Consider the following 26,220-nt stretch of genomic DNA (forward strand, 5'->3'; position numbering starts at 1 on the left):
TAGATCATCGGACACGACGAGAATATTTTTACTACAGATCGATTTCGCTTCACGCGATTCTATAAATAGGCCCGCTCGCGATGTCGTATTCAGTATTTTGTGGAAAGAGAAAATATGCAGTACGTGCGCCAGTCACGATCAAAGTGACGAATCTCGACGGCAGAGTGAAAATCGATAAAGAGACGCGTATGCATGCTTAATGGCTTCTATACGTGCTATCGTCTGCGAACCGTCAAATTGCGACAAAACGAACGTGCTGATAAGCCTGTTGGAAAGTCATGGCGTACGATTCGAGAACGTTTACGTATACTCGAAATCGCTGCAACAAAATATCGATACCTGACTAATTTGTTATCACGAATTGAGGAAATCGATTATTTTACGTTCACTAATAACAGCGATGTCGTTCCACCGAGCGAGGCGCTTACGAATTCCATCTTTATCTTTGATGACATGACATACGACAAGCAGGACGCGATAAGAGAGTATTTTGCAATGGGATGACACGCGGACGACGATGTGCTTTTATTTCTGTCAGACGTACTCGATGATACCGAAGCACCTTATATACGACAATACAAATCTGTTGATTCAGTTTAAACAGGATGGTACCAATACGCGTGTACAACGATCACCGATGAATACCGATATGTCCTATGAGGATTTTTGCGATTTATGTAAATGTTGGCAGCGAAAATATGGTGATTGACAAGGACAAATTGTGCGCTTACAAATGGGTGATAAAGAAAAGGATTTAATAACTTTGGAATATCGTACATATATTGTGACCGTACATATATTGACTTCGATACGTTGACATGGACAACAGCAAAGATCGTGATAACTAAGATAACTGAGGAGATTGCGAAAACGAGCGATTCGAGCGAGTCGGCCCCACGACAATTTCCAATCTTCAAAAATGTGTAAACCATCGGTGTCAACATTAATAGTCAAAATGATATGAGAAGACGCGCTGCAAGTGATGGAGAAGAACAAAAGAATAAGCAATATATATAGAGAAAAAAATCTTTAAACAAACAAATATAATTAAAATACTTACTTGATCGATTCATATTGAATGTATGAATCCATAGCGCTGGAGATCACTGCAAAATGAACTTGTCTGAGTGACTGATACAGTATCATTGCTTCAACCTCTATTTAAATCTTATCTGCTTCAACAATTATTGTAACAAAAGATTTTTAGAGACATCTGGTGATGACAGTTTAGTATATTTTGCAATGACAATGATAATATAATATGATATAAATGCGACGTTACCAAATATATATATATACAGGGTGGCATGAATATACGGCCTCACTCGTCCCGAGGAGGTAGAACGGACTAAACTGAGTAGAAAAGTCCTCTACTATTTTGCAATGCTCGCAATAATTAACGAGATATTAATGTTTAAAGATAGCTGAATATGCACGTCCTCCCGACCTATTATTGCCGAAAGTACGGCCCACGGAGCGCGCGAGAAGCGGAGCTTATCATCGCGAGCCTCTAAGCTCAAAGCACGGCGCGGCGCGCCTGCTAGGCTATTCCCGCTCCTCGCGGCCCACGCGCCGTGCGCTCGGTGGGCCGTACCTTCGACAATAGTAAGTCGGGCGGACGCGTGTATTCGGCTATCTTTAAACATTAATATCTCGTTAATTATTGCAAAATAGTAAAGGACTTTTCTACTCAATTTAGTCCGCTCTACCTGCTCAGGACGAATGGGGCTGTATATTCATGCCACCATGTGTGTGTATATATATATATATATATATATATATATAGAGTTAATTGACAAACATATATATATATATATGTTTATCAATTAATTATTTTGACGACATTTGTAAACCATCATGTTTTATTGCATACAAAGGTATACATTGATATCCTGACGTATACATCACACTTCTTTTTTAAATAAAATATGCCAATACATATATATAAAGAATTTTCTATAGATTGATTAGTTCAGCGACAGGACCAAATGTATGTACAAATATATTTTATAAATTGACTATTATAGCAACTGTCGTTATAATATCGGCGCCACATAAGGTCAAACTGATAATATCAGTAAATAGATCTTTTTGACCCCCCTACAATTTTTATTCGGGTCACTTTCGTTGAAAGTGTGTGCTTTTGGAGATCATAGGGGGTCTCAGTCTTTTTGAATACTTGTACAGTATACACCCTGTGTATACTTTCAGATACTTGTGAATTCTTTTGAACTCTTAATTCTGATTGACTAATTCTTATGGTTATTGTTAGGGCCTGAGCACAGTAGAGGAGCAGGAATTAAATATTAAGATTTCAATCTATCAGAAACTGATTATATGATTGGAAATTATATGGTTTCTGATAGGTTGAAATCTTAATATCTATAATTCCTGTTCCTCTATTGCGCGCAGGTCCTTAAACACAATGAAAAGGAACAAACAATAGGAACAGGGAGTAAGAAATTTCAATTTATTAGAAACGATAACATACTGAAGCACACCTTCTCTACAAAACTATAGAAAATCGACGGAAAAAAGAAAGACAATATGGATACATGTTTTTTGGATTCTTTCCCACATTGTACTATCTCAACTGAAAACATCACTGGATCACGTGTCTATTTGTGTCGCTAAGAGTGAAAAAGGCCGAATGATACAAATAACGCTAATAGTACTTCCCGAATGCAGCGTCTACGACTACATTTACACACCAATAAAACCGTTTTAGTTAAAATCGGTGTTAGATGTAAACGTCCTTAATACCGATATTATTAAAACCGTTTTATTAAATACAAACCTCTTTAGAAAGAGGTTTGGCATTAATTTATAATTAATTAAACCTTTTTAAGAAAGCCGTGTAAACAATCTTCAATCGGTTTTACATAGAAAAACTCGATGTTACCAACTTTAGACATTTTATAAAGTTAAGAAATGACAAAAGATATTTCTTCTCAAATTCCGTATCATAATACAGCATCTATTTTTGTAAATTTTATAACCTCAAAACTTATTTCACTTCTTCTATATATTGTATCAAGGAATGTTCTATATAACAAGCAGTTTCAAATCTTTTATGTTTTATGTTGGCAATATATTTCGTTCGGGGTTTTATGAAGCTATTTTACGTTCGGTGAGGATAAAATAAGCCTGATCGTATAACTGACACCAACTTCAGTTTTAATTAAAACGGTTTTACCAGTGCGTGTAAACGTAGTCACTAATTCTAGTATACACGGTTGAACTAGTACACTTTTAAGCCCGCAAACTTAATAGAGTTCTAAGCCTTAGGCCTTAAGAAATTGATTAATCAGTCGAATATAAGAAAAATAATCGACTATGATTGGTCAATTCCTTAAATCTTAAAGCTTACTACTCTATTGTGTTTGCGGGGTTAAAGCGAGAAAGAAAATTTTAGTGCAATCTAGTGCATAAACAGAAACCAGATCTTGATTGGATATGTACAAAAAACTGACCTAGGCTGGTATTCATAGTCAGTTCTTATTTCAAAACTATCTTAAGTAATATCTTAAGACACGAAGGCGGCCCTCTGATTGGTTCGTGGCATTTTAAGGCTCTACTTAAAACTTGTATCTAAGAATCGACTATGAATACCGGCCTAGGTCAATTTTTTGTGGCTGAACTAGTATATATACATACATACAAAAAATTGACCTAGGCCGGTATTCATAGTCGATTATATAATATATATAAAATATATATATATATATATAATATATATATTATATATATATATATATAATAATTATTCATATATATATTATATATATATAATATATGAATAATTATTAATCATATGTATCTATGTATATTAGGTGTACAAATAAGTTTCCGCCGTTTGACAAAAGACGGCGCCACTAGCAAGCTGTGGTTAAAATTGTCTGATATAAAACATTATATCGTAAGGTTGGACATATGTCAACAACCTTGAAATACTAGCGATTTTGTATCAGCATCATATATTTTTTTTTTGTGCGAAAATGCCGAGTTTTGAGCCGAATAAGTGTCATTTGCGGGAACTTTTGATTTACTTCTTTAATTTGAAGAAATCTGCAGCTGAGGCTCATCGATTGCTTGTAGAAGCATATGGTGAGGATGCCTTAAGTGAGAGAAGTTGTCGTGAATGATTCAAAAATTTAAGAACGGTGAATTTGACGTTGAAGACAAAGAACGTAGCGGAAGGGCGAAAGTACGAAGACGCGGAATTGGAAGCATTATTGAATGAAGATTCGTGCCAAACGCGCCAAAAAGAACTTGCACTTACATTAGGAGCGACTCAACAAGCAATTTCACATCATTTGAAATCATTGGGAATGATTCAAAAGCAAGGGAATTGGGTTCCATATGAACTGAAATCGAGAAACGTTGAATGTCGATTTTTCATATGTGAAATGCTGCTTGTCAGGCATAAACGAAAGGGTTTTTTACCTCGTATAGTCACTGGTGATGAAAAATGGATCCACTACGATAACCTAAAGAAGAGGAAATCATGGGGATCACCTGGCCATGCTTCAACATCGACAGCCAAGCCGAATATTCATGGAAAAAAACTCATGTTATGTATTTGGTGGGATCAGCTTGATGTCGTGTATTATGAGTTTCTCAAACCGAACGAAACCGTTACTGGGGCTCTCTACCGTACACAATTGATGAGATTGAGCCGAGCACTCAAGGAAAAACGCGCCCACTACTACTCCAGGCATGACAAAATTATTCTCCTGCATGATAATGCTCGACCACATGTTGCAGCGCCGGTCAAAACCTACATGGAAACACTCAATTGGGAAGTTCTACCCCACCCGCCGTATTCACCAGACATTTCCCCTTCCGATTACCATCTATTTCGATCGATGGCGCATGGCCTGTCTGAACAGCACTTCACATCATATGAAGATATCAAAAATTGGATCGATAATTGGATAGCCTCAAAAGATGAAGCGTTCTTCCAACACAGTATCCGTATGCTACCAGAAAGATGGGAAAAAGTAGTGGCTAGCGATGGACAATACTTTCAATAAAACATTATGTGTCGTTCTTTCACAATAAATGCTTAATTTTTGATTAAAAACGGCGGAAACTTATTTGTACACCTAATATATACATATAATACAATTGAAATGCAACGTTACCAAATAGTGCAATATCAGCTAATATACAGCTGCTTTGTCAGCGTAATATAAGAAATGTTTTCAAGGACATTAACATATTTTAGCGATGACATCATCAATGTAATTTGATACAACACTTGCAAAAATGCAACATTTGCTATTTCATCAAACTTTAGCTGCTTTAACGTAATTTTAGATTTTTTCAGGGCATGAGATATCTAGGCGATGGTATCATTAATAAAAATAGCGCACATAATGATATAAAAATAACAAAATTTAATCAAATAATGTCATTAATCAATTCGACAGCGCAAGTGACAACATGGCGTGATTCGATGGCAAGTTACCTTGCTTAGTACTATAGACGAGTATAGCGCGTGGGAACAGCGATGCGACGAGTTTATCGAATCATTGGAGGAGTACAATCGTATCAAATGATTATCAATTGATAATAGACAATCACTGATCGCATGTATCGCGCGGGCTCAAAGTTTGAAAGAATCTGTGCGTGGAAGATTTGTGCATGTGGGCGAATTCGGCCTCCGTAGGCATCGAAACGTTCGCAAGCCATATTCTGACGGGCGTGGTGATAAACTCTAAACATATCGAGCCTTGCCAATTCCTCGAAGACGCGAGTTAAATTGTGCTCGCGAGTTAAACATGTGCGTAGTAATGCAACCATATGACTCTATAAAAATAAATAGTGTTTTTAATGGTGAGTTCGTGGCGGATGATAAACACACAAACGAAAGTATCGCCACTAGGAACTATATCAGTGCACTGATTTGCGCGAGTGATACGTATCGTCGAACCTACTCTAGCATTGCTGAAAGAGTTTCAGGAACGCGATAGCGGATGAGCATTTTTGCGGATACTGAATTTAATGATGAACGCGAACAAGCACAATCCTATGCGCGTGGGATGTCATATCAAACTCCAGTGAGAAATTATGCTAAAGAGAGCGGTAATCAACGTGCAAACCGCAGACAATGCGTGTTTCGCATGTTGTTTCTGTTGTTGCCGCTCTACACCTGGCTCAAAAACATGTAGAACAGGAATCCTCATATCTGCGAATTCTTATACGTAGGTTCTAAATCTCGCGGGTCATTGAATTTCCAATGACGTCGAGTCAAATTAAGAAATTCGAAACTTTGAATGACATTTCTATCAACGTCTACACCAATGAAAAGAAGATTGTACCAATATGACTCGCCGACCGAAAGAGGATCAAACACATAAACCTCTTGTACGTAGAGGGTGCCAACGCGGGATCTTTGCGTTCATCAAGAATCTGTCCCACCTTATGAGGTCGCAGATTATTAGAAACAAGAACAGCAAATTTTTCTACGATAGGTACTTAATAATAATAATAACAATAACAATAACAATAACAATAACAATAATAATAATAATAATAATAAATAATATGATATATAATATATATAATATAATATATAATATAATATAATACTTTTTTTCAGATGCCTCCGCTACTTTAACTCGAGCGTTAAATTGGAGATCCACACCGAAGACTGTAAAAAACTAAATGATTGCGCGATCAGAATAGTGAGGATTTGTCGTCCGAGTGAGGACGACAAATGGTTGAGTTTCGACGGTTTTCCTCTGCAGGAAGGAACGCGTCCTGTTCGTCCTTTATGCCGACCTGGGAATGTGCAAAGGAAAAAACGAATGGGAATCTTGATTCAGCTACGTATCATCACAACGTGTTTAGTATCAGATACTACGTGCACTGATCATACGACAGCTCACTGTCGGGCTATCGTTTTGATAAGGCAATTATCGCCATGATAAGGATGGTGATATAGCGGTTCACGGAAAAACTCAGAAATTTGGCGCATAGTGTACAGTCTATAATTACGACTAATGTACCCAGGGCAGAATTTAAGCAAGACGATTGGCAAAGATATCCGCTGGATAATCGTTCGTGTCGAATCTATTTATATCGCGTTTCATGATATCATAGACATCGACAACATGCCTCTCGCGAATAAAAAAGTTCCTGGCCTTATGAAAGACGAGAACAACGGTACCATCATGACTGAATTCATTGAGCTTAGAGCGAAAAAGGTAATACGAAGAAGGCAAAGGGCGTCAAGAGCAACGTTATAGAGAAAATTTATAACGTTCGAGAGAGTTACACGCGGAGCTTGAATAACATAATACAAATGACACGCAGGCAATCATGCATAAAATCCAAATTGTACGAGGTGTACACGATATCAGAAACAAAAATCGCTTTATCGCACGACGATAAGCAGTATATCGTGGCAGGTTCCACCGACACGCTGCCATGGGGGCATTATCGATGCAAATAAATCACATATATATTGTACAGTATGTTTAATATGTATATAACATGTAAAATATGTATAATATATATGCAATGTATAACATGTATAATATGAATAATACAGTATGTATAATATGTATAATACGTAGGCTGCTGGAAAAGTTTCTGCAAACAATATGAAAAAAAATATGTAAAATTTGATAAATGGCTTTATTGTTTTTAGAAGTATTCGCCTTTAAGATCGATACATTTTTGCTCGAACCAATTTTCGAAGCATTTTTTCCATTCTGAGGCTGTAACTTCAGAAATCAGTGTACGAAATGTTTCAACAGCTGCTTCAGGCGACTCAAATCGCATCTTCTTTTTAATGTTTGGGAACAAAAAGAAGTCATTAGGTGATAAATCAGGTGAATATGGACAATGAGTCATCAATTCGACATTTTTACTAAATAAAAAATCAACGGTTTGATGTGCTGTGTGACAGCTGGCGTTGTCATGATAAAGGATGATGCGACGATTTCGGTTTGTTCTACGCAATTCATTTATGACTTCTGGCAAACAAATTGTTGTATACCAATCAATATTTATAGTCCTTCGGTTCTCTAAAGCCACGGTTGCCACATGTCCGGTATAACTGAAGAAACAAGCAATTACTTGCTTGGCAGCACTGCGTGAACGAACAACTTTTGTTGGTTTCGGTTCATTTTGAAATACCTAATAAATACCAGTGGATTGTTGTTTACTTTTGAGCTCATACGAATAGATCCATGTTTCGTCCCCAGTAACGATGTTGTAGACTAAATTTGACCTCGGTTGAATTTCTTGAGCATTTCTTTGCTCCATTTAATACGAGCTTGTTTTTGATCCAACGACTGCAAAGTTTCAAAGTACACTCAAGTGAGTTCAAAGTATGACTTACAAAGTACGCTCAAGTGATCATGCAAAATCGTATGTATTGCTGTCATGTCAATGCCTAAGGATGCCTGAATCTCGCGGTATGTCATATGTCGGTCTCGCTCAATCATTTCACGCACAGTATTAATTAAACATTAGTGGCAACAACAGATGTGGATGGACGATCTTCACGGAATTCGTCACAAAGAAAGGTACGTCCACTGGAATTCGGCAAACCAATTATAAACAGTCCTATTGGATAGTGCTTCATCCCCAAAAGTCAAATGAAGTCGATCGATGCATTGTTTTGAAGTTAGATTACATTTGTAATCGTAAAAAATCATTGCCCGAAAATTTTCATGCGAAATTTCGATTTTCTCATAAAATAACTTCTTTTAAAATACTATGCAAACAAAACTAGTTGGCTTGGGTACAAACTGTCAACTGAATTATAGGTTAAAACGTTTAATTTTACGGATATGATAGTAGCAGAACGTTGGCGCCACTGGAAGTATTAGATTGCAGAAACTTTTCCAGCATCTTACGTAGCAGCAGACCGTTGACGGTATTGGAAGTATTAGATTGCAGAAACTTTTCCAGCAGCCTATATATAGTATGTACAATATGCATAATATAGTATGTATGATATGTAAATACAATATGTATATGATATTTATAAAATGTATATATATAATACATATTTATATTTTTATAATAAATATAAATTTTACAACACATTGTTTTTATGTATCCACGAATTATGCGAATTGTCAAATAAATCAAATTGGAATTTTGTTGGGATCGTCCCAATGGATATAGTTGATCTTATTATCGTTTAGCGTCATCGTATGCGGTAAATCCGCACTTTTGTTTATTCCTCTTCCTTTTTTATCCAACAACAATGGCACTATTATGTTCTTATACTTGTATTACTTATTATCCATCACTTGATTATTCGGGCTATGACTTCGCCGGTGAGCATTTGTCATCAGTAAAATGTTCCTGTATGTCATTACGAATGTCTGTACGTCATTATCCGTACAGATACTTTCGTTGGGAAATTTCATGAAAATTAACTCGTACAAGTCCGGTATTCTGTATCTTTTTCTATCTATAATTATATCATCGTTTTTGTGCAAAGTTACCAAGCATTCCCTCGTCGCTGAAATAAACTCCATACAACGTCTATGTTGACGGCTTTCTTACCGCTTAGGATCGTTTTCAGATATTTCTGTCTCAATGGACCATAATTTACATGCAGCTTTTCTCGGATGTTTGAAGCAGGTGTCGAATATATGTTATGAGCAGTTTATCGGCAACCTCGAAAATTTCTTCGAGTGGTGGAAGCGTGGTCATATGATAAATTGCGCGGTTATATTATTTCAGACACTTCGTTTAAAGTGGATGGTATGGTTTTCAATTCAACATTGATTTCACAAGCGTGGAAGCCTATATAGGATTGTCGTACAAAGCACTCGGTCGTTTTCTTTTGTGTTTTGGTTCCTCATCTTCTCCCGAAAAGAATGTTTCAGTCCATAATAGGATCCTTGGAGGATTCAATAGTGTTTCATAGGATTCAATCTGTTTCAGCGGATCGATAACAGGTTTCAAGTGTCTCTCTAATGCGATATCCTCTTCCATTTTAGCAGTCTCTTCAAAACGCGATACTTTTTGCGAATCGAATCGCTCGTTTTCGCAATCTCTTTAGTTATCTTTTCACAATCTTTGCTGTCCATGTCAACGTACCGAGATCAACTGATCACATTACGGTATTGCAAAGTCATTAAATCCTTTTCTGTATCGCCCATCTGTAAGCGCACTGTCCTTGTCAATCACTAGAAAATCATACTTTCGCTGCCAATATTTACGGCATAAATCGCAAAAATCCTCATAGGACATATTGATATTCACGTGATCATTGTACATGCGTTTCAGATTGGTACCATCCTGTTTAAACAAAATCAACAGATTTGCATTGTCGCGTATAAGGTGCTTCGGTATCATCGCGTACGTCTGACAGAAATAGAAGCAGTCGTCGTCCGCGTGCAAAATCGTCCCATTTACTCTCTTATCGCGTCCTGCTTGTCGCATGTCACGTCATCAAAGATAAAGATGGAATTCGGAAGCGCCTCGCTGGGTCGAATGACGTCGCTGTTATTGGAGAACGTAAAATAACCGATTTCCTCGATCGGTGCTAACAAATTCGCCAGGTATCGATATTTCGGTTGTTGCAGCGATTTCGAGTACATGTTCTCGAATCATATGCCATGCGTACTTTCTAACACGCTTATCAACACGTTCGTCTTGCAGCAATTTGACGGTCTTCAGACGACAGCGCGTATAGATGTCGGTAGCATGTCGCCATGCTTACGCGTTTCTTTATCGGTTTGCACTTTGCAGATTCGTCACATTGATCGCCCGCAACTGTCGCACGAACTGCATATTTTCTTTTTCCATAAAATATTGAAAACGATATCGCGAACAGGTCTATTTATAGAGCTGCGTAGAGCAAAATCGATCAGTAATCAAAATGTTTCTCGTCGTGTCGGATGATCTGCACAGTTTAACCTCTAAAGAAATGGAATACATACCGAAAATTGTACTGCTGCGAGGGTTTGAAAATTGCATAGATCTGTTGTGGGATAGATTATCTGAACATATATGAGTAGATTGAGGAGATACAACGATACCGTCGGTATCTGAAGCATTACAATTTATCGGGTCATCAAACACATATCGACGGTTCGGCGCCTTTGATAAAAAATTGCAGCAAATGTCGTCGAGAGGCTTGTTAAATCATACGATTAACGCGCTTCCTTTCGAACTATATATTTCCGGATATCAGTTTTGCGATCCGAAACGCGATTGGAGAAGCGATTGTCTAGAGGAGCGATTGTCTAATTGATCAAGGAATTAATTCATTGAATGCTGCGTGTTACGAGGTTGCACAGTAACGATCTTGCTGAACGACACAATATACTCGCCGAGAAGGCGCGGAAACACATTACCGCGAGTGATTCGACTCTCAGCGAGAGAGCCGCAGCCACAGCAGTTTGGGCAGCTATGAAGGCCAAAACGAAAATTGATATGAGTTTGAAAACAAGGAAGAAGAAGAAGTGCAAACGGATACTTCCGATAGCGAAACGCAGCGGCGTCCTATCTGTTCTACTGCTGCTCGGCATTCTTCGATTATTGGTCGGTGACGCAGTGGGAGTTGCCAAGGCAATAAACGATAACAAAGCGGCGCAGCGTCAGCTGGAAGAACTGTAACATCATAATTGCGCCATGGAAGGCCGCGGCATTTATCTCGTTCTCTACAAGCGCTGACAAGGTATCGCGCGTAAAAAAAACGCCGATGAAATTTTAAAAATGCTGAGGAGAGTAACTATCGATGTGCAATGCAACAACTTGCAAACCATATGCGCATTCCATATTATAGAGGCACCTTTATGCGTATTATATTACCGATCGAAGGAGTACGCCAAAACGAAAGCGGTATCATAAATCTGGACAATGCTGAGGGATACGACATTAATAGCATATACGAAAAGAGGGAATCGCGTCATGTATTTTGACAGTTTTGGCAATCTTCGACCGCCGAAGGAACTTGAACGGTATCTGGCAAACAGTGTAATCGCACGCCTCAACATGTCGCTAATGCTTACGCTGACCGGCAAAAGTAGCGTCCTCGCCATGAGCTACTTTCTAGCGGTAGATTTGGGTGACGGCGATTACAAGCTCAGCCTGACGGACTTTGAAATGTATTATACTCTAGCCAATGTAAATTCAATAAATAAGTTTTACTATGGCAACGAGGAAATTGTCATTCCCGAAGAATCGAATTACATGATATAAAGCGATATCTGAAGCGTGTAATTTTATGTTCTCACGATGCGAAAGACAAGGACGATGATGTTCCCGCTGTTTATTCGTGCCAACAACAATACGATGAGAAGTGAGATCAAATGCCCCTATCGGAAATTTTGAAAAACCTCACAACATTGGCTCACTGCTAGGAATTTCATCGAATCGCGTGTTGGAGCTGCGACAGTGGCACGAGTCGGACGTGCCGATAAATATCATCAACATGAATATCATACGTATCGAATGTAACGTGACTGCGGGTGTGTACAGCAATAACAGGTGCATGCACACGATACACGAATTTTCGCCGATCGTGCCGTTGGGATATAAGATATCGGAAAGGCCGACACAGATCATTTACCTTCCGATTGTACGGAGCATTACGGATCTGACGATTCACGTGGTGGACCAAGACGATCGATTGCTTGATTTTTGCGGAGAAGAGATAGGTTGCATTACGGCGGTGCTAACATGAGATGCTTGTGTTGAACGAACAGCCGAAGCAGACGAGAGATACATCTTTTACTGGAAAGACTACACTTGGAAAGAAACTCACTGTATCCAACGTTGCATTCTTAAAGTTGTTGGGTTTCATCGTACGAAATGATTGATGTCCTGAATATTACCAGCCAATCTTTGACGACCGCATCGTCAAGAATGAGACTCACACGTACAATCCGTACGTCAACACTACGTTTGGGCATAGCGAGGAGATATGGATACCAATACATCAACAAGATTTGTACCGTACGACAATTTCTTCTACATCGAAGGAAGATTGATGGTGAAGAAGAAAAATCAGATGTCGACGACGCTTGGAAATAATTGCGTAGCGTTCATGTTTGATGAAATTCGATATGAACTCAATGGTGTGGAGGTTGACCGCAACAAAAACATTGGAATTACCAGAAACATCAAGAACTATGTGTCAATGACGTACGAAGCTTTGATTACCTTGAACGCTGAATGGAACTCTAGATCCGACAGAGGAAGAATACTTTATTTTTTGCGTGCCTCTCAACATGCTGTTGGGCTTTTGTGAGGATTACAAATGCGTGGTCGTCAACACTCGCCAATTGATTTTGATACGAACGCGCAACGATTACAATTGCCTGGTAGGAAATCCTATGAGATTGAATTATTCAAAGTGTAGTGGCAGATATCTCACGTTGCGTTAAACGAGATCAAGAAATTATCAATGCTGCGAGCATTGGAAAGCGGTCGTTAGCGGTTATCTGAGTTTTCGCTCGTGGGATCTGTATGGTATCCTCTGTTACAAAATACGATCAAGCATTCATGGGCTGTCAAAACGGCGACTCAACTTGAGAAGCCGCGATATGTTATCTTTGCTCTGTAGACCATTGATGTAAATTCAATGTAATCGCATAGCCACGGAGATTGCGCGAATTGCACGGTGAAATTATACGGTGAACTTTTACGATACGAAGGTCGTGACGAGTACACTGCTGCAGGTTGCGATAATATATGTAACGCTGTTTATCGCGCATGTTATGAGGAGCTTATCATCGCGCTTGCCGGATGGTTTCTCGTGCGTCGGACAGAACGGTAGGTCAGTGTGTGCGTCATGAAGATGTTGCGGGTACTCCGCGTCCACCGAGAATATAGCCTGTCGGCGGATCTAACACGTCTATAACAAAATTTTGTACGTCGACCCATCGAAAATTGGCGTAAGGTAATGGTTGACACATTGCTCAGCCATACAGATTGACGTCATAGTACATCAAGTACAATGACGATTTCAATGGATCATACGACGACATATATTTGTTGTTGGTTCGCGCGTACCTGTTTGAACACTGGCTGAAATCACCGCGTATACCGTGTTCGATAAACATGTCAATATCTGTGAACAGTTCAAATCTTACACTAGTGTGACATCCCACGTGGAGCCGTAAGGTGTAATAGTACGCGGGGTCGAGCCCGTAATTCGCAACGCAACTGTTGCGGAAATTTTCGAAAACATCGGTCAACAATAAAACATCTGTTTTCAGATATAAGTCGCTATATTCACCGAGTGTTCTGATGGAGAACACGTTGACAGCGTGCGCGTAATCGTTCTTGAATACCGTGTCGTCCGTCAATGAACTGTAAAACGATTCACGAGGCGCTAAACATAGCTCCTCCAACTTTTGGCGCAGTCAATATATTTGTGCGGAAAGACACCCTTTCGCGTCAAAAGATTAAAATTTTTTTCTGACAAATTGAAAAATTCGCGTTGCAGTATCCGTAGCTTATCTTTACTGAGAAAAGATGCCAATTTGTCCAAACTAGAAGCTACAAGAAATCTTGAAAAGAAATCTGTATGAAACGTAATTGTTTGCAATTGTTTTTATCGTTTTTAGTACTATTGACATGTTTAATAAACGAGATATATTTTTCTTTAGTTATCGATAAAAGATTAACATGTCCTTACACGGTAGTAATTTTCTTGATGATGAAATGAGCGTCGCAACCGGATAAATTGTGAAACACTACGAGTATGCAATGCGAATCCTTATAGTTTAGATTGCATGGGACATTTGATTGCGCTGGACCTCTGTATCGCCCCGTAAAATGGCAACATATCGCGCAATCGCGTATCGTCTTTCGCGAACGGTTTCTCGCATACATGGCAATGAGTAGCGTTGTTGAATTTTTGTCAATCTCGCGTGAAATCTGCCATGAGTATGTTAATTGAAATTATAGACTGTACACTGTGCGTCAAATTTCTGAGTTCTTCCGCGAATCACGCTATATAGTCTTTATCGCGGCGAAAACGATACATGAATAATGTATCATCGTAGAAACAATGCACGCGATGCTAAACATTTTGTGATAATGATATGTGTACGTAGTCAATTCAGAATTCCTATCCGTTTTTTCTAATGTGCACTCTAAATCGACGTAGACGAATGGGACACGCTCCTTCCTACTGTGAATGTCGAAACTTAGTCATTTGTCGTCCTCGCTCGGTCTGATTGCGCAACCATTCTGTTTCTCACAATCCTCGCTGTGGGTCTTCAGTTTGCGCTTGAGCTCAAGTAGTGCAGGCATCTGAAAAAAAACCGCACATTTATTATCATTATTATTATTATTATATTATTATTATTACTACTGCTACTGCTACTGCTACTGCTACTACTACTATTATTATTTCACGTACCTATCGCAGAAATATTTCTTATACTCCTTTTTATTGATTTGTGAGCTGACTAATCGAGATAGATTTTTGATGAGTGCAAAATGTCTCGCGTTGTCATCCTCCACGTACAAGAAGCTTACGTGCTTGCTCCTGTTTCGATCGGCGAGTCATATCGGCACAATCCCTTTCTCATTGGTGTCGACATTGATAGAAATATCATTCAAAGTTTCAAATTTCTGAATTCGACTCAATGTCATTGGAAATTCGATGCCCGCGAGATTTAGAACCGACATATAATGCAGATACGATTCCCGTTCCACATTTTTTTGAACCGGATGTAGAGCGGCAACAACAGATCATGCGAAACACGCATTGTCCGTCGAACGCACAATATTTACCTCTCTCTTTAGCATAATTTCTCGCGAAAGTTTGATGTAACATCTTGCGCGCAAAGGATTATACTTGTTCGCATTCATCGTCAAATTTAGTATCCGCGACAATGCTTATCCGCTATCGCGTTCCTGAAACTCTTTCAGCAATGCTAGAATAGGTTCGATGACGTACGACACGTACCATTCGCAAATCGGTACAAAAGACTTCAAAGTTCCAGGCGGCGATTCTCTTATTCGCGTGTTTATCACCCGCCACGAACTCACCATTGAACCCAATGTTTATTTTTATAGAATCATATTGATGCATTATACTATGCACGCGCTTGAACATAATTTCGCTCGCGTCTTCGAGGAATCGGCGAGGCTCAATATGTTTAGAATTTATCGCGCTCGTTAGAATATGACTTTCGAATGCCATTTCGCGCAACGGAGTCTGTATCTGGCGCTTATATGTGCGAATCTTGCACAAACAGATTCCTTCAGACTTTCGAGCCGCGCGATACATGCGATCAGTGATTGTCTATTACCGATCGATAATCGCAGGCGATTTGATACGATTCTACTCCTCCAATAATTTTATAAATTTGTCACATCTCACTGTACTCGTCTATAATATCAAACAGAGTAGCTTGAATTGTGCTCCATGTTGTCAGTTGCGCTGTCGAATCGACTAATAACGTTATTTGATTAAATCTTGTTATTTTTTATCATTATGCACACTATTTGGCAATGTTACATCTTAATTATATCACATTATATATATTATTTGGCAACGTCGCATTTGTATCAAATTACATTAATGATCGTCATTCTTAAAAAAAAATCTTAAATTACGCTAACAAAGCAGCTATACTTTGATGAAATTGCAAATGTTACATTTTTGCAAGTGTTGCAAATTACATTGATGATGTCGTCACCAAAACATGTTAATGTCCTTGGAAAAATTTCTTATATTACGCTAACAAAGTAGTTGTATATTAGCAACTCTTGTACTATTTGGCAACGTCGCATTTGTATCAAATTATAGATTATCATTCTTGAAAAATCTTAAATTACACTAACAAAGCAGCTATATATTAGCTGATATTGCACTATTTGGCAACATCACATTTGTATCATATTACATTATTATTGTCATTGCGCAACATGCTAATTGTTTTTGAAAAAAATTTTTTATGTTACGCTGACAAGACCATATTGAAACTTGTAAATTTGCTGACACTGCAATTTGCGGTGTCAGATTACATTGATGTCATCACCGGATATTTTTAAAAATCTTTTGTTATAAAATTTAATGTTTGCATTTTTTATGTCATTGACCGGAAATGGTCATATAAATATCCGCAAGGATTTTTTGCGGAAAGTTAGTCTGTATAAAGCAGCTAACTATTGTAATTGTTCGAAAACTAGAACTTGGTTTCCGCAATATGTGTGTTAACATGACTAATTCTTGGTGTTCAAAATATTAAATAGAGCATTAGGATTACGTTTAAGTAGAAACGTTTAGTAAAATGAAAATAAGATCTGAAATTTATATATGTACTCTATGTAGTGTTCATGCGATGTTACTGCTCGGAAGACATGAATTTATACATTCAATCGTACGTATTTCATTTATATTTGTCTGTGAAAAATTTTTCTCTATAAATGATTTATTCGTTTGTTCTTCTCCATTATAGCACATATAATTTGAAAGGATGACGACATTCATGTTGGAGCGGAGGAGAAATTAAAATTAAATATATACACACACACACACACACACACACACACACACACACACACACACACACACACACATATATATGTATATATATATATATATATACAGGGTGCGTCACCAAAATCCGGACAAATTTCAATTCAAATTTTCCGCTATACTGTGCTTCCGCCAGAGATTGTTATTGGCGTCCAAGAAAGCCTGATGCTTCTAGTAAACAGTCATATTCTCAAAATGGCCGCGATGTTGAAACCAAGTGCGGAGTATAATCGAAGAGCCGCGATCATCGAAGACCTTCGCGCCGGGCGCTCAGCAACGGAAATAATTCGGTTCTTTGGATACCCGAGATCCACTGTTTATGATGTTGTGGCAAAATATACGACTTCAGAACAATCCAACGAAGGTTCCAGTATGCCAGCGAGGAAGAGTCACTCGAAAGAACGCACCGCGAGGATCCCTGCAGTCGTTGAAAGGGCTCAAACGCTGATTTCGGATGACCCAAGGCAATCGTTGCGAAAATTAGCATCGATTGTTGGTGTAAGCGAGCCAACAATGCGTCGAATTGCCGAGGAAGACCTTCGATACAAATCGTACACATTAAAGAGGCTCTCTGAGGCTGCCACAACAAGGAATTGTTCGATTTATCCGGATTTTGGTGACGCACCCTGTATATATATATATATATATATCAGCATATAAAAATACATATGTATAAATAAATAAATAAATGTGGATTAACTGGGATTAGCTCTGCATTCAAAATTATTTCTTCTCTCTACTTCTATTCCTTCCTTCCTTCCAACTTCAGCGGCGTTATGCGCGCGTCATCACGTGCGACACCATCGCGCTCTCTAAAACAATAATATAATTCGGCAGAATAAAAAATATTTCATGATTAATCGCATTGACTAGACGTTGAAGAGAAGATTATGTAAGAAAAAGATGGCGACGCATATTTGACGGTAAGTATACATAGTAAGTATAGTGTGCGGCGGTGGATTGCATCCAGAGGTGGGCCACGCCCGGAGGTGGCGCCGACAGTGGATCGCGCTCAGCGGCCATTAACCCCGCGTGACGTCATCACCGCGTCGCGGATGAATTTCCGCTACGCAATTTTCGGCTACGTAATTTCCCGCACCCGGGACATCCTCGTTCCTCCGCACCGCAATGTCATTCCCGTGACGTCATTCACTGTGACGTCATCCCCCGCACACCTCCGTGATATCATCTCCCTCGCCTAGTGTGAATAATATTAATTATTCACTCTTATTGTCTGATTTTAATATTCATAATTTATCTACAATTTTTGTATATTTGACTAAATGTTTATATACGATTTTTATATGTTTGACAATTTTGACCATCATGATGAGTTGTTCGAGTGTACGTGAATGTTTAAAAAGAAATAAATTGAAAAGATTCTCCTTCTTATATGTAATAAATAACATCAATTATGTATGCAATATCTAGAAAATGCAAACATTCGACCTGCAAATCGATTGAGAGAGAAATTTTTTTTCTTGGAAGGCACTTATCGAACATTCAACGTTTTATCACGAACAAATTATAAATTACCGATAAAAAAACACTCAAGAAATTGCAAAATATTAATCATCTGAAGATGGCTTAATAAAGAGTCGAAATGTAATGTCTATACGTATGTTAGATAAACATGTAATATGTCTATACGTATGTTTATCTAAATTTTTAATTAAATTTTATTCTATTACTGTGACATCTATACTTATAAACAACTATTTGGCTCTTATATGTCCTTTATTTAAATTTTGTTAAATTTAAGTCTTGTTAATCTATTTATTATAATTCTAAAATTCATTTTTTTAAATGTTGTTTGACAGAAAAAAAGTTTTGGAAACATCTGTCGATTGATATGTTTGATATGTTAATTTGTTTAGATAATTTAATTAATATTATGATTTTATTTACAAATTTGTTTATTACTTAAAATATTTCAAAAATTCATTTTATTGATTTGCAATTAACATTAATCCCTATCAATTGAATCGGATTCAATTTAAGAATGCTGCAGTAAATGTTAATACGAGATTTCACAAAATTTTGCAATACTCATTCGATATGCCGTTTAGCGATATCCATCAAACCGTTCACGCGGTCAGCTGCTTAGTTGCGTCGCTCCTGACGGCGCGAATTTCATTCCCTGTGGTTGGACATCTTCTAAGGCTCACCGTTTAAAAATTATTGATATCACAACATTTTGCTATTGACGTTTTCGACTCACTTTTTCATGAAGAATATGTATGTGCAGTTAAACTGGATCACCCTATAAATATATATATACATATATATATATATATATATATATATATATATATATATATATACAGACTCTAACTTATGGCCTCACCCGTCTTGAGCAGGTAGAGCGGACTAAACTGAATCGAAAAGTTCTGTACTATTTTGCAATGCTTACAACAGTTAACGAGATATTAACGTTTAAAGATAGCCGAACACACGCGTCCGCGATCTTACTATTGCTGAAGGTACGGTGCGTGGGCTGCGAGAAACGGGGATGGCCTAGTAGGCGCGTCGCCTTCGAGCTTAGAGGCGTGGCGATGAGCGAGGTGCTTGACTCATTCCCTGCGTGCCAAGCATCGATGACACATATTCGGTGTTTTAGAAATAATATCTCGATTGCGAAAATTGGGAAATTATCAAGAACTGTTCAAAAAAACTTAGTTCAAAAAAACTCAGTTTAGTTCGTTCTGAAGTGTGCACATGTACATACAGAAAAATGTTACATAAATATATTTACAATATTATTTGTTTTAAGTAAATAATAAGAGTATTTTAAAATTATATTGTCAAAAAAATATTCTTTTTAATGATATAATCGTTACTCAAAAGAAGTTCTGTCATGAAAGTTCGGACATTCGCATAAATTTCATCGAATGATCGTGTAAAAAAAATATGACATAAAACGGTAATTGTATTATTTTTTAAATATATTTTAGATCACTTGTACACATACTAGCAATTGCAAAAGTTTTATAAATTATTTTTAATTTTATGTGCCAAAATTGAATTAAAAATAATTAATGAAACTTTTGTTAGTCTATCCCCCACTTATGAGGATAGGCTGTCAATATACACCATAGCATGATTTCATATTCTCTGATAGAATTTTGGAAATTTATTAGTTATACTATGAATTTTGTACAAAGTAAAGACAATACTTTTTTGATATACAAAATTAAAACTAATTTATAAAATAGAGAGCCGTTTTGAAGCATAGTCACATTTGATTAATTAAATTCATGAACTTAAAATATTATATTATTCGTAACTTTCAACTTAACCTTCCATAGGCACTTTCTACTATATTATGTTGTTACATTAACTCGGTTTCTATTTATTATTATATAATTTATAAAGCAATTGTTAGTATGTATTACATACAAGCGATTCAAAATGTATTTACAAAATAATACAATTGTTGTTTTATGTCTTAATTTTTTAGACGATCATTCAATGAAATTTAGAGACGGATCTCAACTTCCATGAGGTAGTGCAGAAAAATGCAGAAGAATATAATTCTAGTGCTAAAAGAGAACGCAGTTTTTCTTCTTTTGAGTAACGATTATATCATTAAAAAGAATATTTTCTTGATAATATGATTTTAAAATATTCTTATTATTTACTTCAAAACAGGTAATATTTATGTAACATTTTTCTTTATGTACATGTTTCAGAACGAACTAAACTGAGTTTTTTTCGAATAGTTCTTGATGATTTTCCAATTTTCGCATTCGAGATATTATTTTTAAAGTGCCGAATATCCGAATATCCATCGATAGTTTGGAGCGAACATTCCACTTATCCGCCGCGAGTCTCTAAGCACGACGCGCCTGCTAGTCCATCCCCGCTCCTTGTGGCCCGCGCGCCATGTGCTCGATGAACCGTATCTTCGGCAATAGTATAAGTCGGGTGGACGCGCGTATTCGGCTATCTTTAAACGTTAATTTCTCGTTAATTATTGTGATCATTGCAAAATGATAGAGAACTTTTTGACTCAGTTTAGTCCCCTCTATCTGCTCAAGACGAATGGGGCCATAAGTTGGAGCCACCCTGTATATATAATATATAATATTGTATATATATATATATATATATAATATATATATGTGTGTGTATAAATATATTTTATATATCATATTTGAAAAATAAAATATTATATATTTATAAAATTATAATAATTATAAAAAAGTTATCATGTTTTACAAAAAAATAGTCTTAAATCGTAAAATAAATTCGTCAATATTATATATTATATATTATATATAATATATATATATATATATATATAATATATATTTTTATATACATTTATATTTTCAATTTTATTCTCTTTATTTTTTGTAGCAATAAACATATATGTTTTAATTGTTTATACATGATAACAATCAAATCGCTGATTGGGACTCGAGTTCTTCATAGAAATGTTCGATTGAAATGATTTATGTGGATGGTATATTCAAGAACACAGATATATTCAAAGACAACAATTTCAAAGACAAATCTGTAGTAAAATCTGTAGTATTTAAATCTGTATTCTCTAATTTGTAGTATTTAAATAGAATACACTATTCTATGGTAGAGAATAGATCCCTTTCTCTAAAATATATATCTAGTTTTCTATCTTTAAGGAAATGAAATATATTTATCTAGTGTTACATTATTTTTTATGTAATAACGCATCAAAGTAAATATTGTAGATTTATATGAGATATGAGATTTAAGAAATTCTTGATTGATTGATTTACATATGTACATATTTTTAAACAAGAAATCATTTTTACAATATATTTTTATTTGTTCTTTTTCGCAATCTATTTTTATGACTAATAATTAGATTTTATTGTTTATTTTTAAATATTGCGCAATGTAGAGTGTTTGTTGCATCTTGTTCTGAATAATAATGCGAAAAGAAGACTTAATATATCCTGAGAAAAATAAAACGATAGAAAAAAAAGAAAGAGAAAAGAGGGAGAGAGAAAAAGAGAGAGGGGGAGACAGAAACAGAGAGGGAGAGATACGTAATCAACAATAATTATTTTAGGATGATTCGTAACCCAATCCGAGTCCTAATCATGACCTCCAACTTTTTTCCAAATAAGTAGCAGCATGTGCACAGCATGATTCGACAAAGCTTTCAGCATATCCCTTAATGGCATTAGCTTATGTTGCTCTATATACCTATATATATATATATATATATATATATATATATATATATTACCCTTATATGTATATATATATATTTAAAGATATTTCTTATATCCTGGTTAAATATCTCGGAAAGTATGCACTTTTGAAAAAAATGTTTCAGACAAATGTTGTAATATATAAAGTAATGTATTTAGTGATCACTAGATGTCAAGAGCTTTTTAAAACACTATAATAAAGTCATTTTTCATTAAGCACTTTTCGAGTTATAAGAGAGCTTGAGAGTTATAGTGTCGCCAGCATTAGCATTTCGCAATGTGTTCAACCGATAGCTGAAACTTCTTGAATGCTGTTCAAGATTATGTCCTGGATAACATTTGTCAAGACGAAAACCATTAGATGTTATACTTTTTATTTTCATTTTAACGAAAAATGAATTTTTAATGCAAAAATAAAAGGAATAATTTCCAGTGACCTTGATCTTGACAAATGTTATCCAGAACGTAATCCTGAACAACATTCAAGAGGTTTTAACTGTTAGTTGGACATATTGCGTAATCCGGCAACACTGTAATTCTTAAGCCTTCTAACTCAAAAAGTGCTTAATGAAAAATGACTTTATTATAATGTTTTGAAAAGCTCTTGACACCAGCTATTAAATTCTAGCATTAAAAATACAATAGCATCAAAAATACAAACATTCCATTAAAAAAAAATCGACGTGATCTTGACTTGACCTTGGCGACGTTAGCCAAATTGTTAACATCACTAAATATATCACTTTATGCAACATTTGTCTGAAATATTTTTCTCAAAAGTGCATACTTTCTGATATTTAGCCGATCCGGGATCATATAGGATGTATCATTTTAATTAACGCATTAAAATATCTCGTGAAGTGACAGTGCATTTTAAAGAAAAATGTTTCAGATCAAAGTTATATGGTTTGGAAGGAGATAAGATGGTGCTATTGGTTTGACCTTGAAAAGTTGTTTGAAAGAGGCACGTAAAGGTCATCATCAATTTCTTAAATGGAATTTCACATATTTCATTGCATATTTTTGTAGCTTACCTGGACAGCTTTTCAAAACACTATAATCAAGTTCATTTTTATTAAGTACTTTTCGAATTATAAGGCTTGCAAGTTACACAGCATCGCCGGCATTAAGTATTACCTAAGGTGCCCGACTGATGGTTAAAATCTCTTGAATGTTGTTCAAAATCATGACCTGGATAACATTAAGGCTATTGAAGATTATATCTCTTATTTTCATTTTTATGTGGAAAAGTAATTTTTACTGCAAAAATAAAAACAAGACTAATAATCTCCAATGGCTTTGACAAATGTTATCCAGATCATGATCCTGAATAATATTCAAGAGGTTTTAGCCGTAAGTTGGACACCTTAGGTAATGCTTAATGCCGGCAATGCTGTAACTTGCAAGCCTTATAACTCGAAACTATTTAATAAAAATGAACTTAATTATAGTGTTTTGGTAAACTACAATATGCAATGAAATATCTCTGGAATTCCATTTAAGAATTTGATGATGATCTTTACATGACCTTCAAACAACTTTCTAAGGTTAAACCAATAGCATCACCTTATGTCTCACTGTTCAAGAGATATTTTAATGCGACAATTAAAATGATACACCCTGTATACACACACACACACACACACACATATAATAAAAATAGATGTAAATGCACTTAACTAGAGGCATCTAATATATTTTTGTATAAGATTGCATTTTACACACATATAATTGTATAGAAATTGAATTGTACGATTTCCATACAATGCGAATGTTTTGTACCGATCGATCTAACTTGCAACGTTAACATTCTTTTCAGTACAATATTTAATACACATTGGAAAGTATAAATTACTCTAAATAAATTTGTTTTACACAGAATGGTCACTTTGAATTTTTTAAATAGAACCCTTCATTTTTTATTGCATATTTTCACAGCATATCTCGAGAGCTTTTCAAAATACTATAATACAATATTTTTTATTAAGTACTTTTTAAGTTATAAAAATTGAGTTATAAAGTTTGAAAATTATAATACTACTGACACTATCATTATCCGAAGTGTCCGATAGCTAAAACATCGTGAATATTATTCATGATCATGAACTTGATAATATTTGTTAAAATTAATGCCATTGGTGGTCATTTTTTATGTGAAAATTTAAATACAAAGAGTAATCTCCACCCTGACCACCTCTGACCTTGACTTTGATAAAGATTATGACATTGAACAAATTTAAAAGGTTTTAGCCGTCAGTCGAACATCTTGGATGATGCTAATGCTGTCAGTATTTAATAGCGTTTTTCACTGGCAGAGCTGGTGTGCACTCAATACACTTTAAAGTCGTTGTACACAAATCAACGTGAAGATGTATGTTTAATAAAAATTAACAAAGTACCAAAAAATTCAGGAAAGTAGGAGTCAACGCGGTAATTAGTGCGCTAATATAGTATTAGACATAAATTTCTATTGTTTCTGTTAGACATACATTTAATTTCGTACGTGTTTCGACTTGATTTAAGTCATTCTCAATGAAATACAAATTAAAATTAAACTATCCTGTAATCTGATGCCAACTATCCACTTTACTGTGTTTAGATGATTTAATAAAAATATAGAAACGAATTAAACCGCGAAATCTTCAATACATTTTATTGTGTATTTGATAAAATATATACATTGAGTATTTTATTAATTGAGATATCTCACTTTTACATTCAGATTAAGTTAGTGTACAATAGCTTTAATGTGCACTAGTTCTGCCAGTGAAAAACGCTAAATTTTAATAATTTATATCTTGAAAAATATTCAACCGATAAGTTTCTTTGTATTTCGAAAAATTAAACTTCAAGAATATGTAATAAAAAATGGAAATTACATTTTTTTAAATTTCAAAATTACCGTGTCTTGACTTTAATAACACTAGGTCAAGGTCAATTCAATGGTATCATTTTATGTTCCTCTCGTTATGAAACTTTTATCTGAATATATTTTTCATTCGACGCGTACTTTTAGGGATTACAGCTTGTAATGCTTTAAATGTCTCATATGTATATAAAAATCTATATAAAAATACGAAGTCTATTAAGTATAAGCAGCAACATTTACATAACTGATAGAATAATTTATTAAATAAAATTTTTACTGTTATAGCATGAATCAATTGTAGAGTATTGCTGTATGGTGTTTGGCTTGATGTTTCCTTTTATTTATGAAAGGTGTTTAAGAAATATCTGTTATTATTGTAGCCTTATAAAAATAATTTTTTATTATACAATATTAATTTAAAAAATGGATGTTAATAGCTTTGCAACATGATCGATCGGAAAATCCAGAATGTAACAAATAAAATTATACTTAATTATTGTTTCAGGAACGTTGACTGTAAACGTGAGCGTATTGCTGTTAAGCTTAGCTTCTCCTGACGAGTCCAGTCTGGTAATATAAATATAAATATATCTTAATCACGTTATATAGAATAAAAAAAGTAATATAATACTTAATTATTAAAAATTCAATATTAAAGA

The 26,220-nt window shown here is 35.7% G+C and overlaps 1 protein-coding gene and 1 pseudogene across 29 annotated transcripts in view; one reads left to right on the forward strand and one right to left on the reverse strand.

Annotated features, from left to right (window-relative positions):
- The window catches only part of pHCl-1 (pH-sensitive chloride channel 1), a 673,866-nt gene that overhangs the window by 275,207 nt on the left and 372,439 nt on the right, over positions 1-26,220 (forward strand). For 28 of the 29 annotated variants that reach the window (XM_087405588.1, XM_087405385.1, XM_087405990.1 and 25 more), the window contains one exon: positions 26,067-26,131. In XM_087405588.1, coding sequence (XP_087261714.1) covers positions 26,067-26,131 — 65 coding nt within the window. Of the gene's footprint in view, positions 1-26,066; positions 26,132-26,220 lie in introns of those variants that run through there. The other variant, XM_087406552.1, reaches the window with a different exon arrangement.
- LOC147910791 (uncharacterized) lies at positions 9,111-10,067 on the reverse strand (annotated as a pseudogene).

This window comes from Acromyrmex echinatior, chromosome 1 (assembly GCF_024713525.1).
Source record: "Acromyrmex echinatior isolate Ae372 chromosome 1, ASM2471352v2, whole genome shotgun sequence".
Lineage (NCBI taxonomy): Eukaryota > Metazoa > Arthropoda > Insecta > Hymenoptera > Formicidae > Acromyrmex > Acromyrmex echinatior.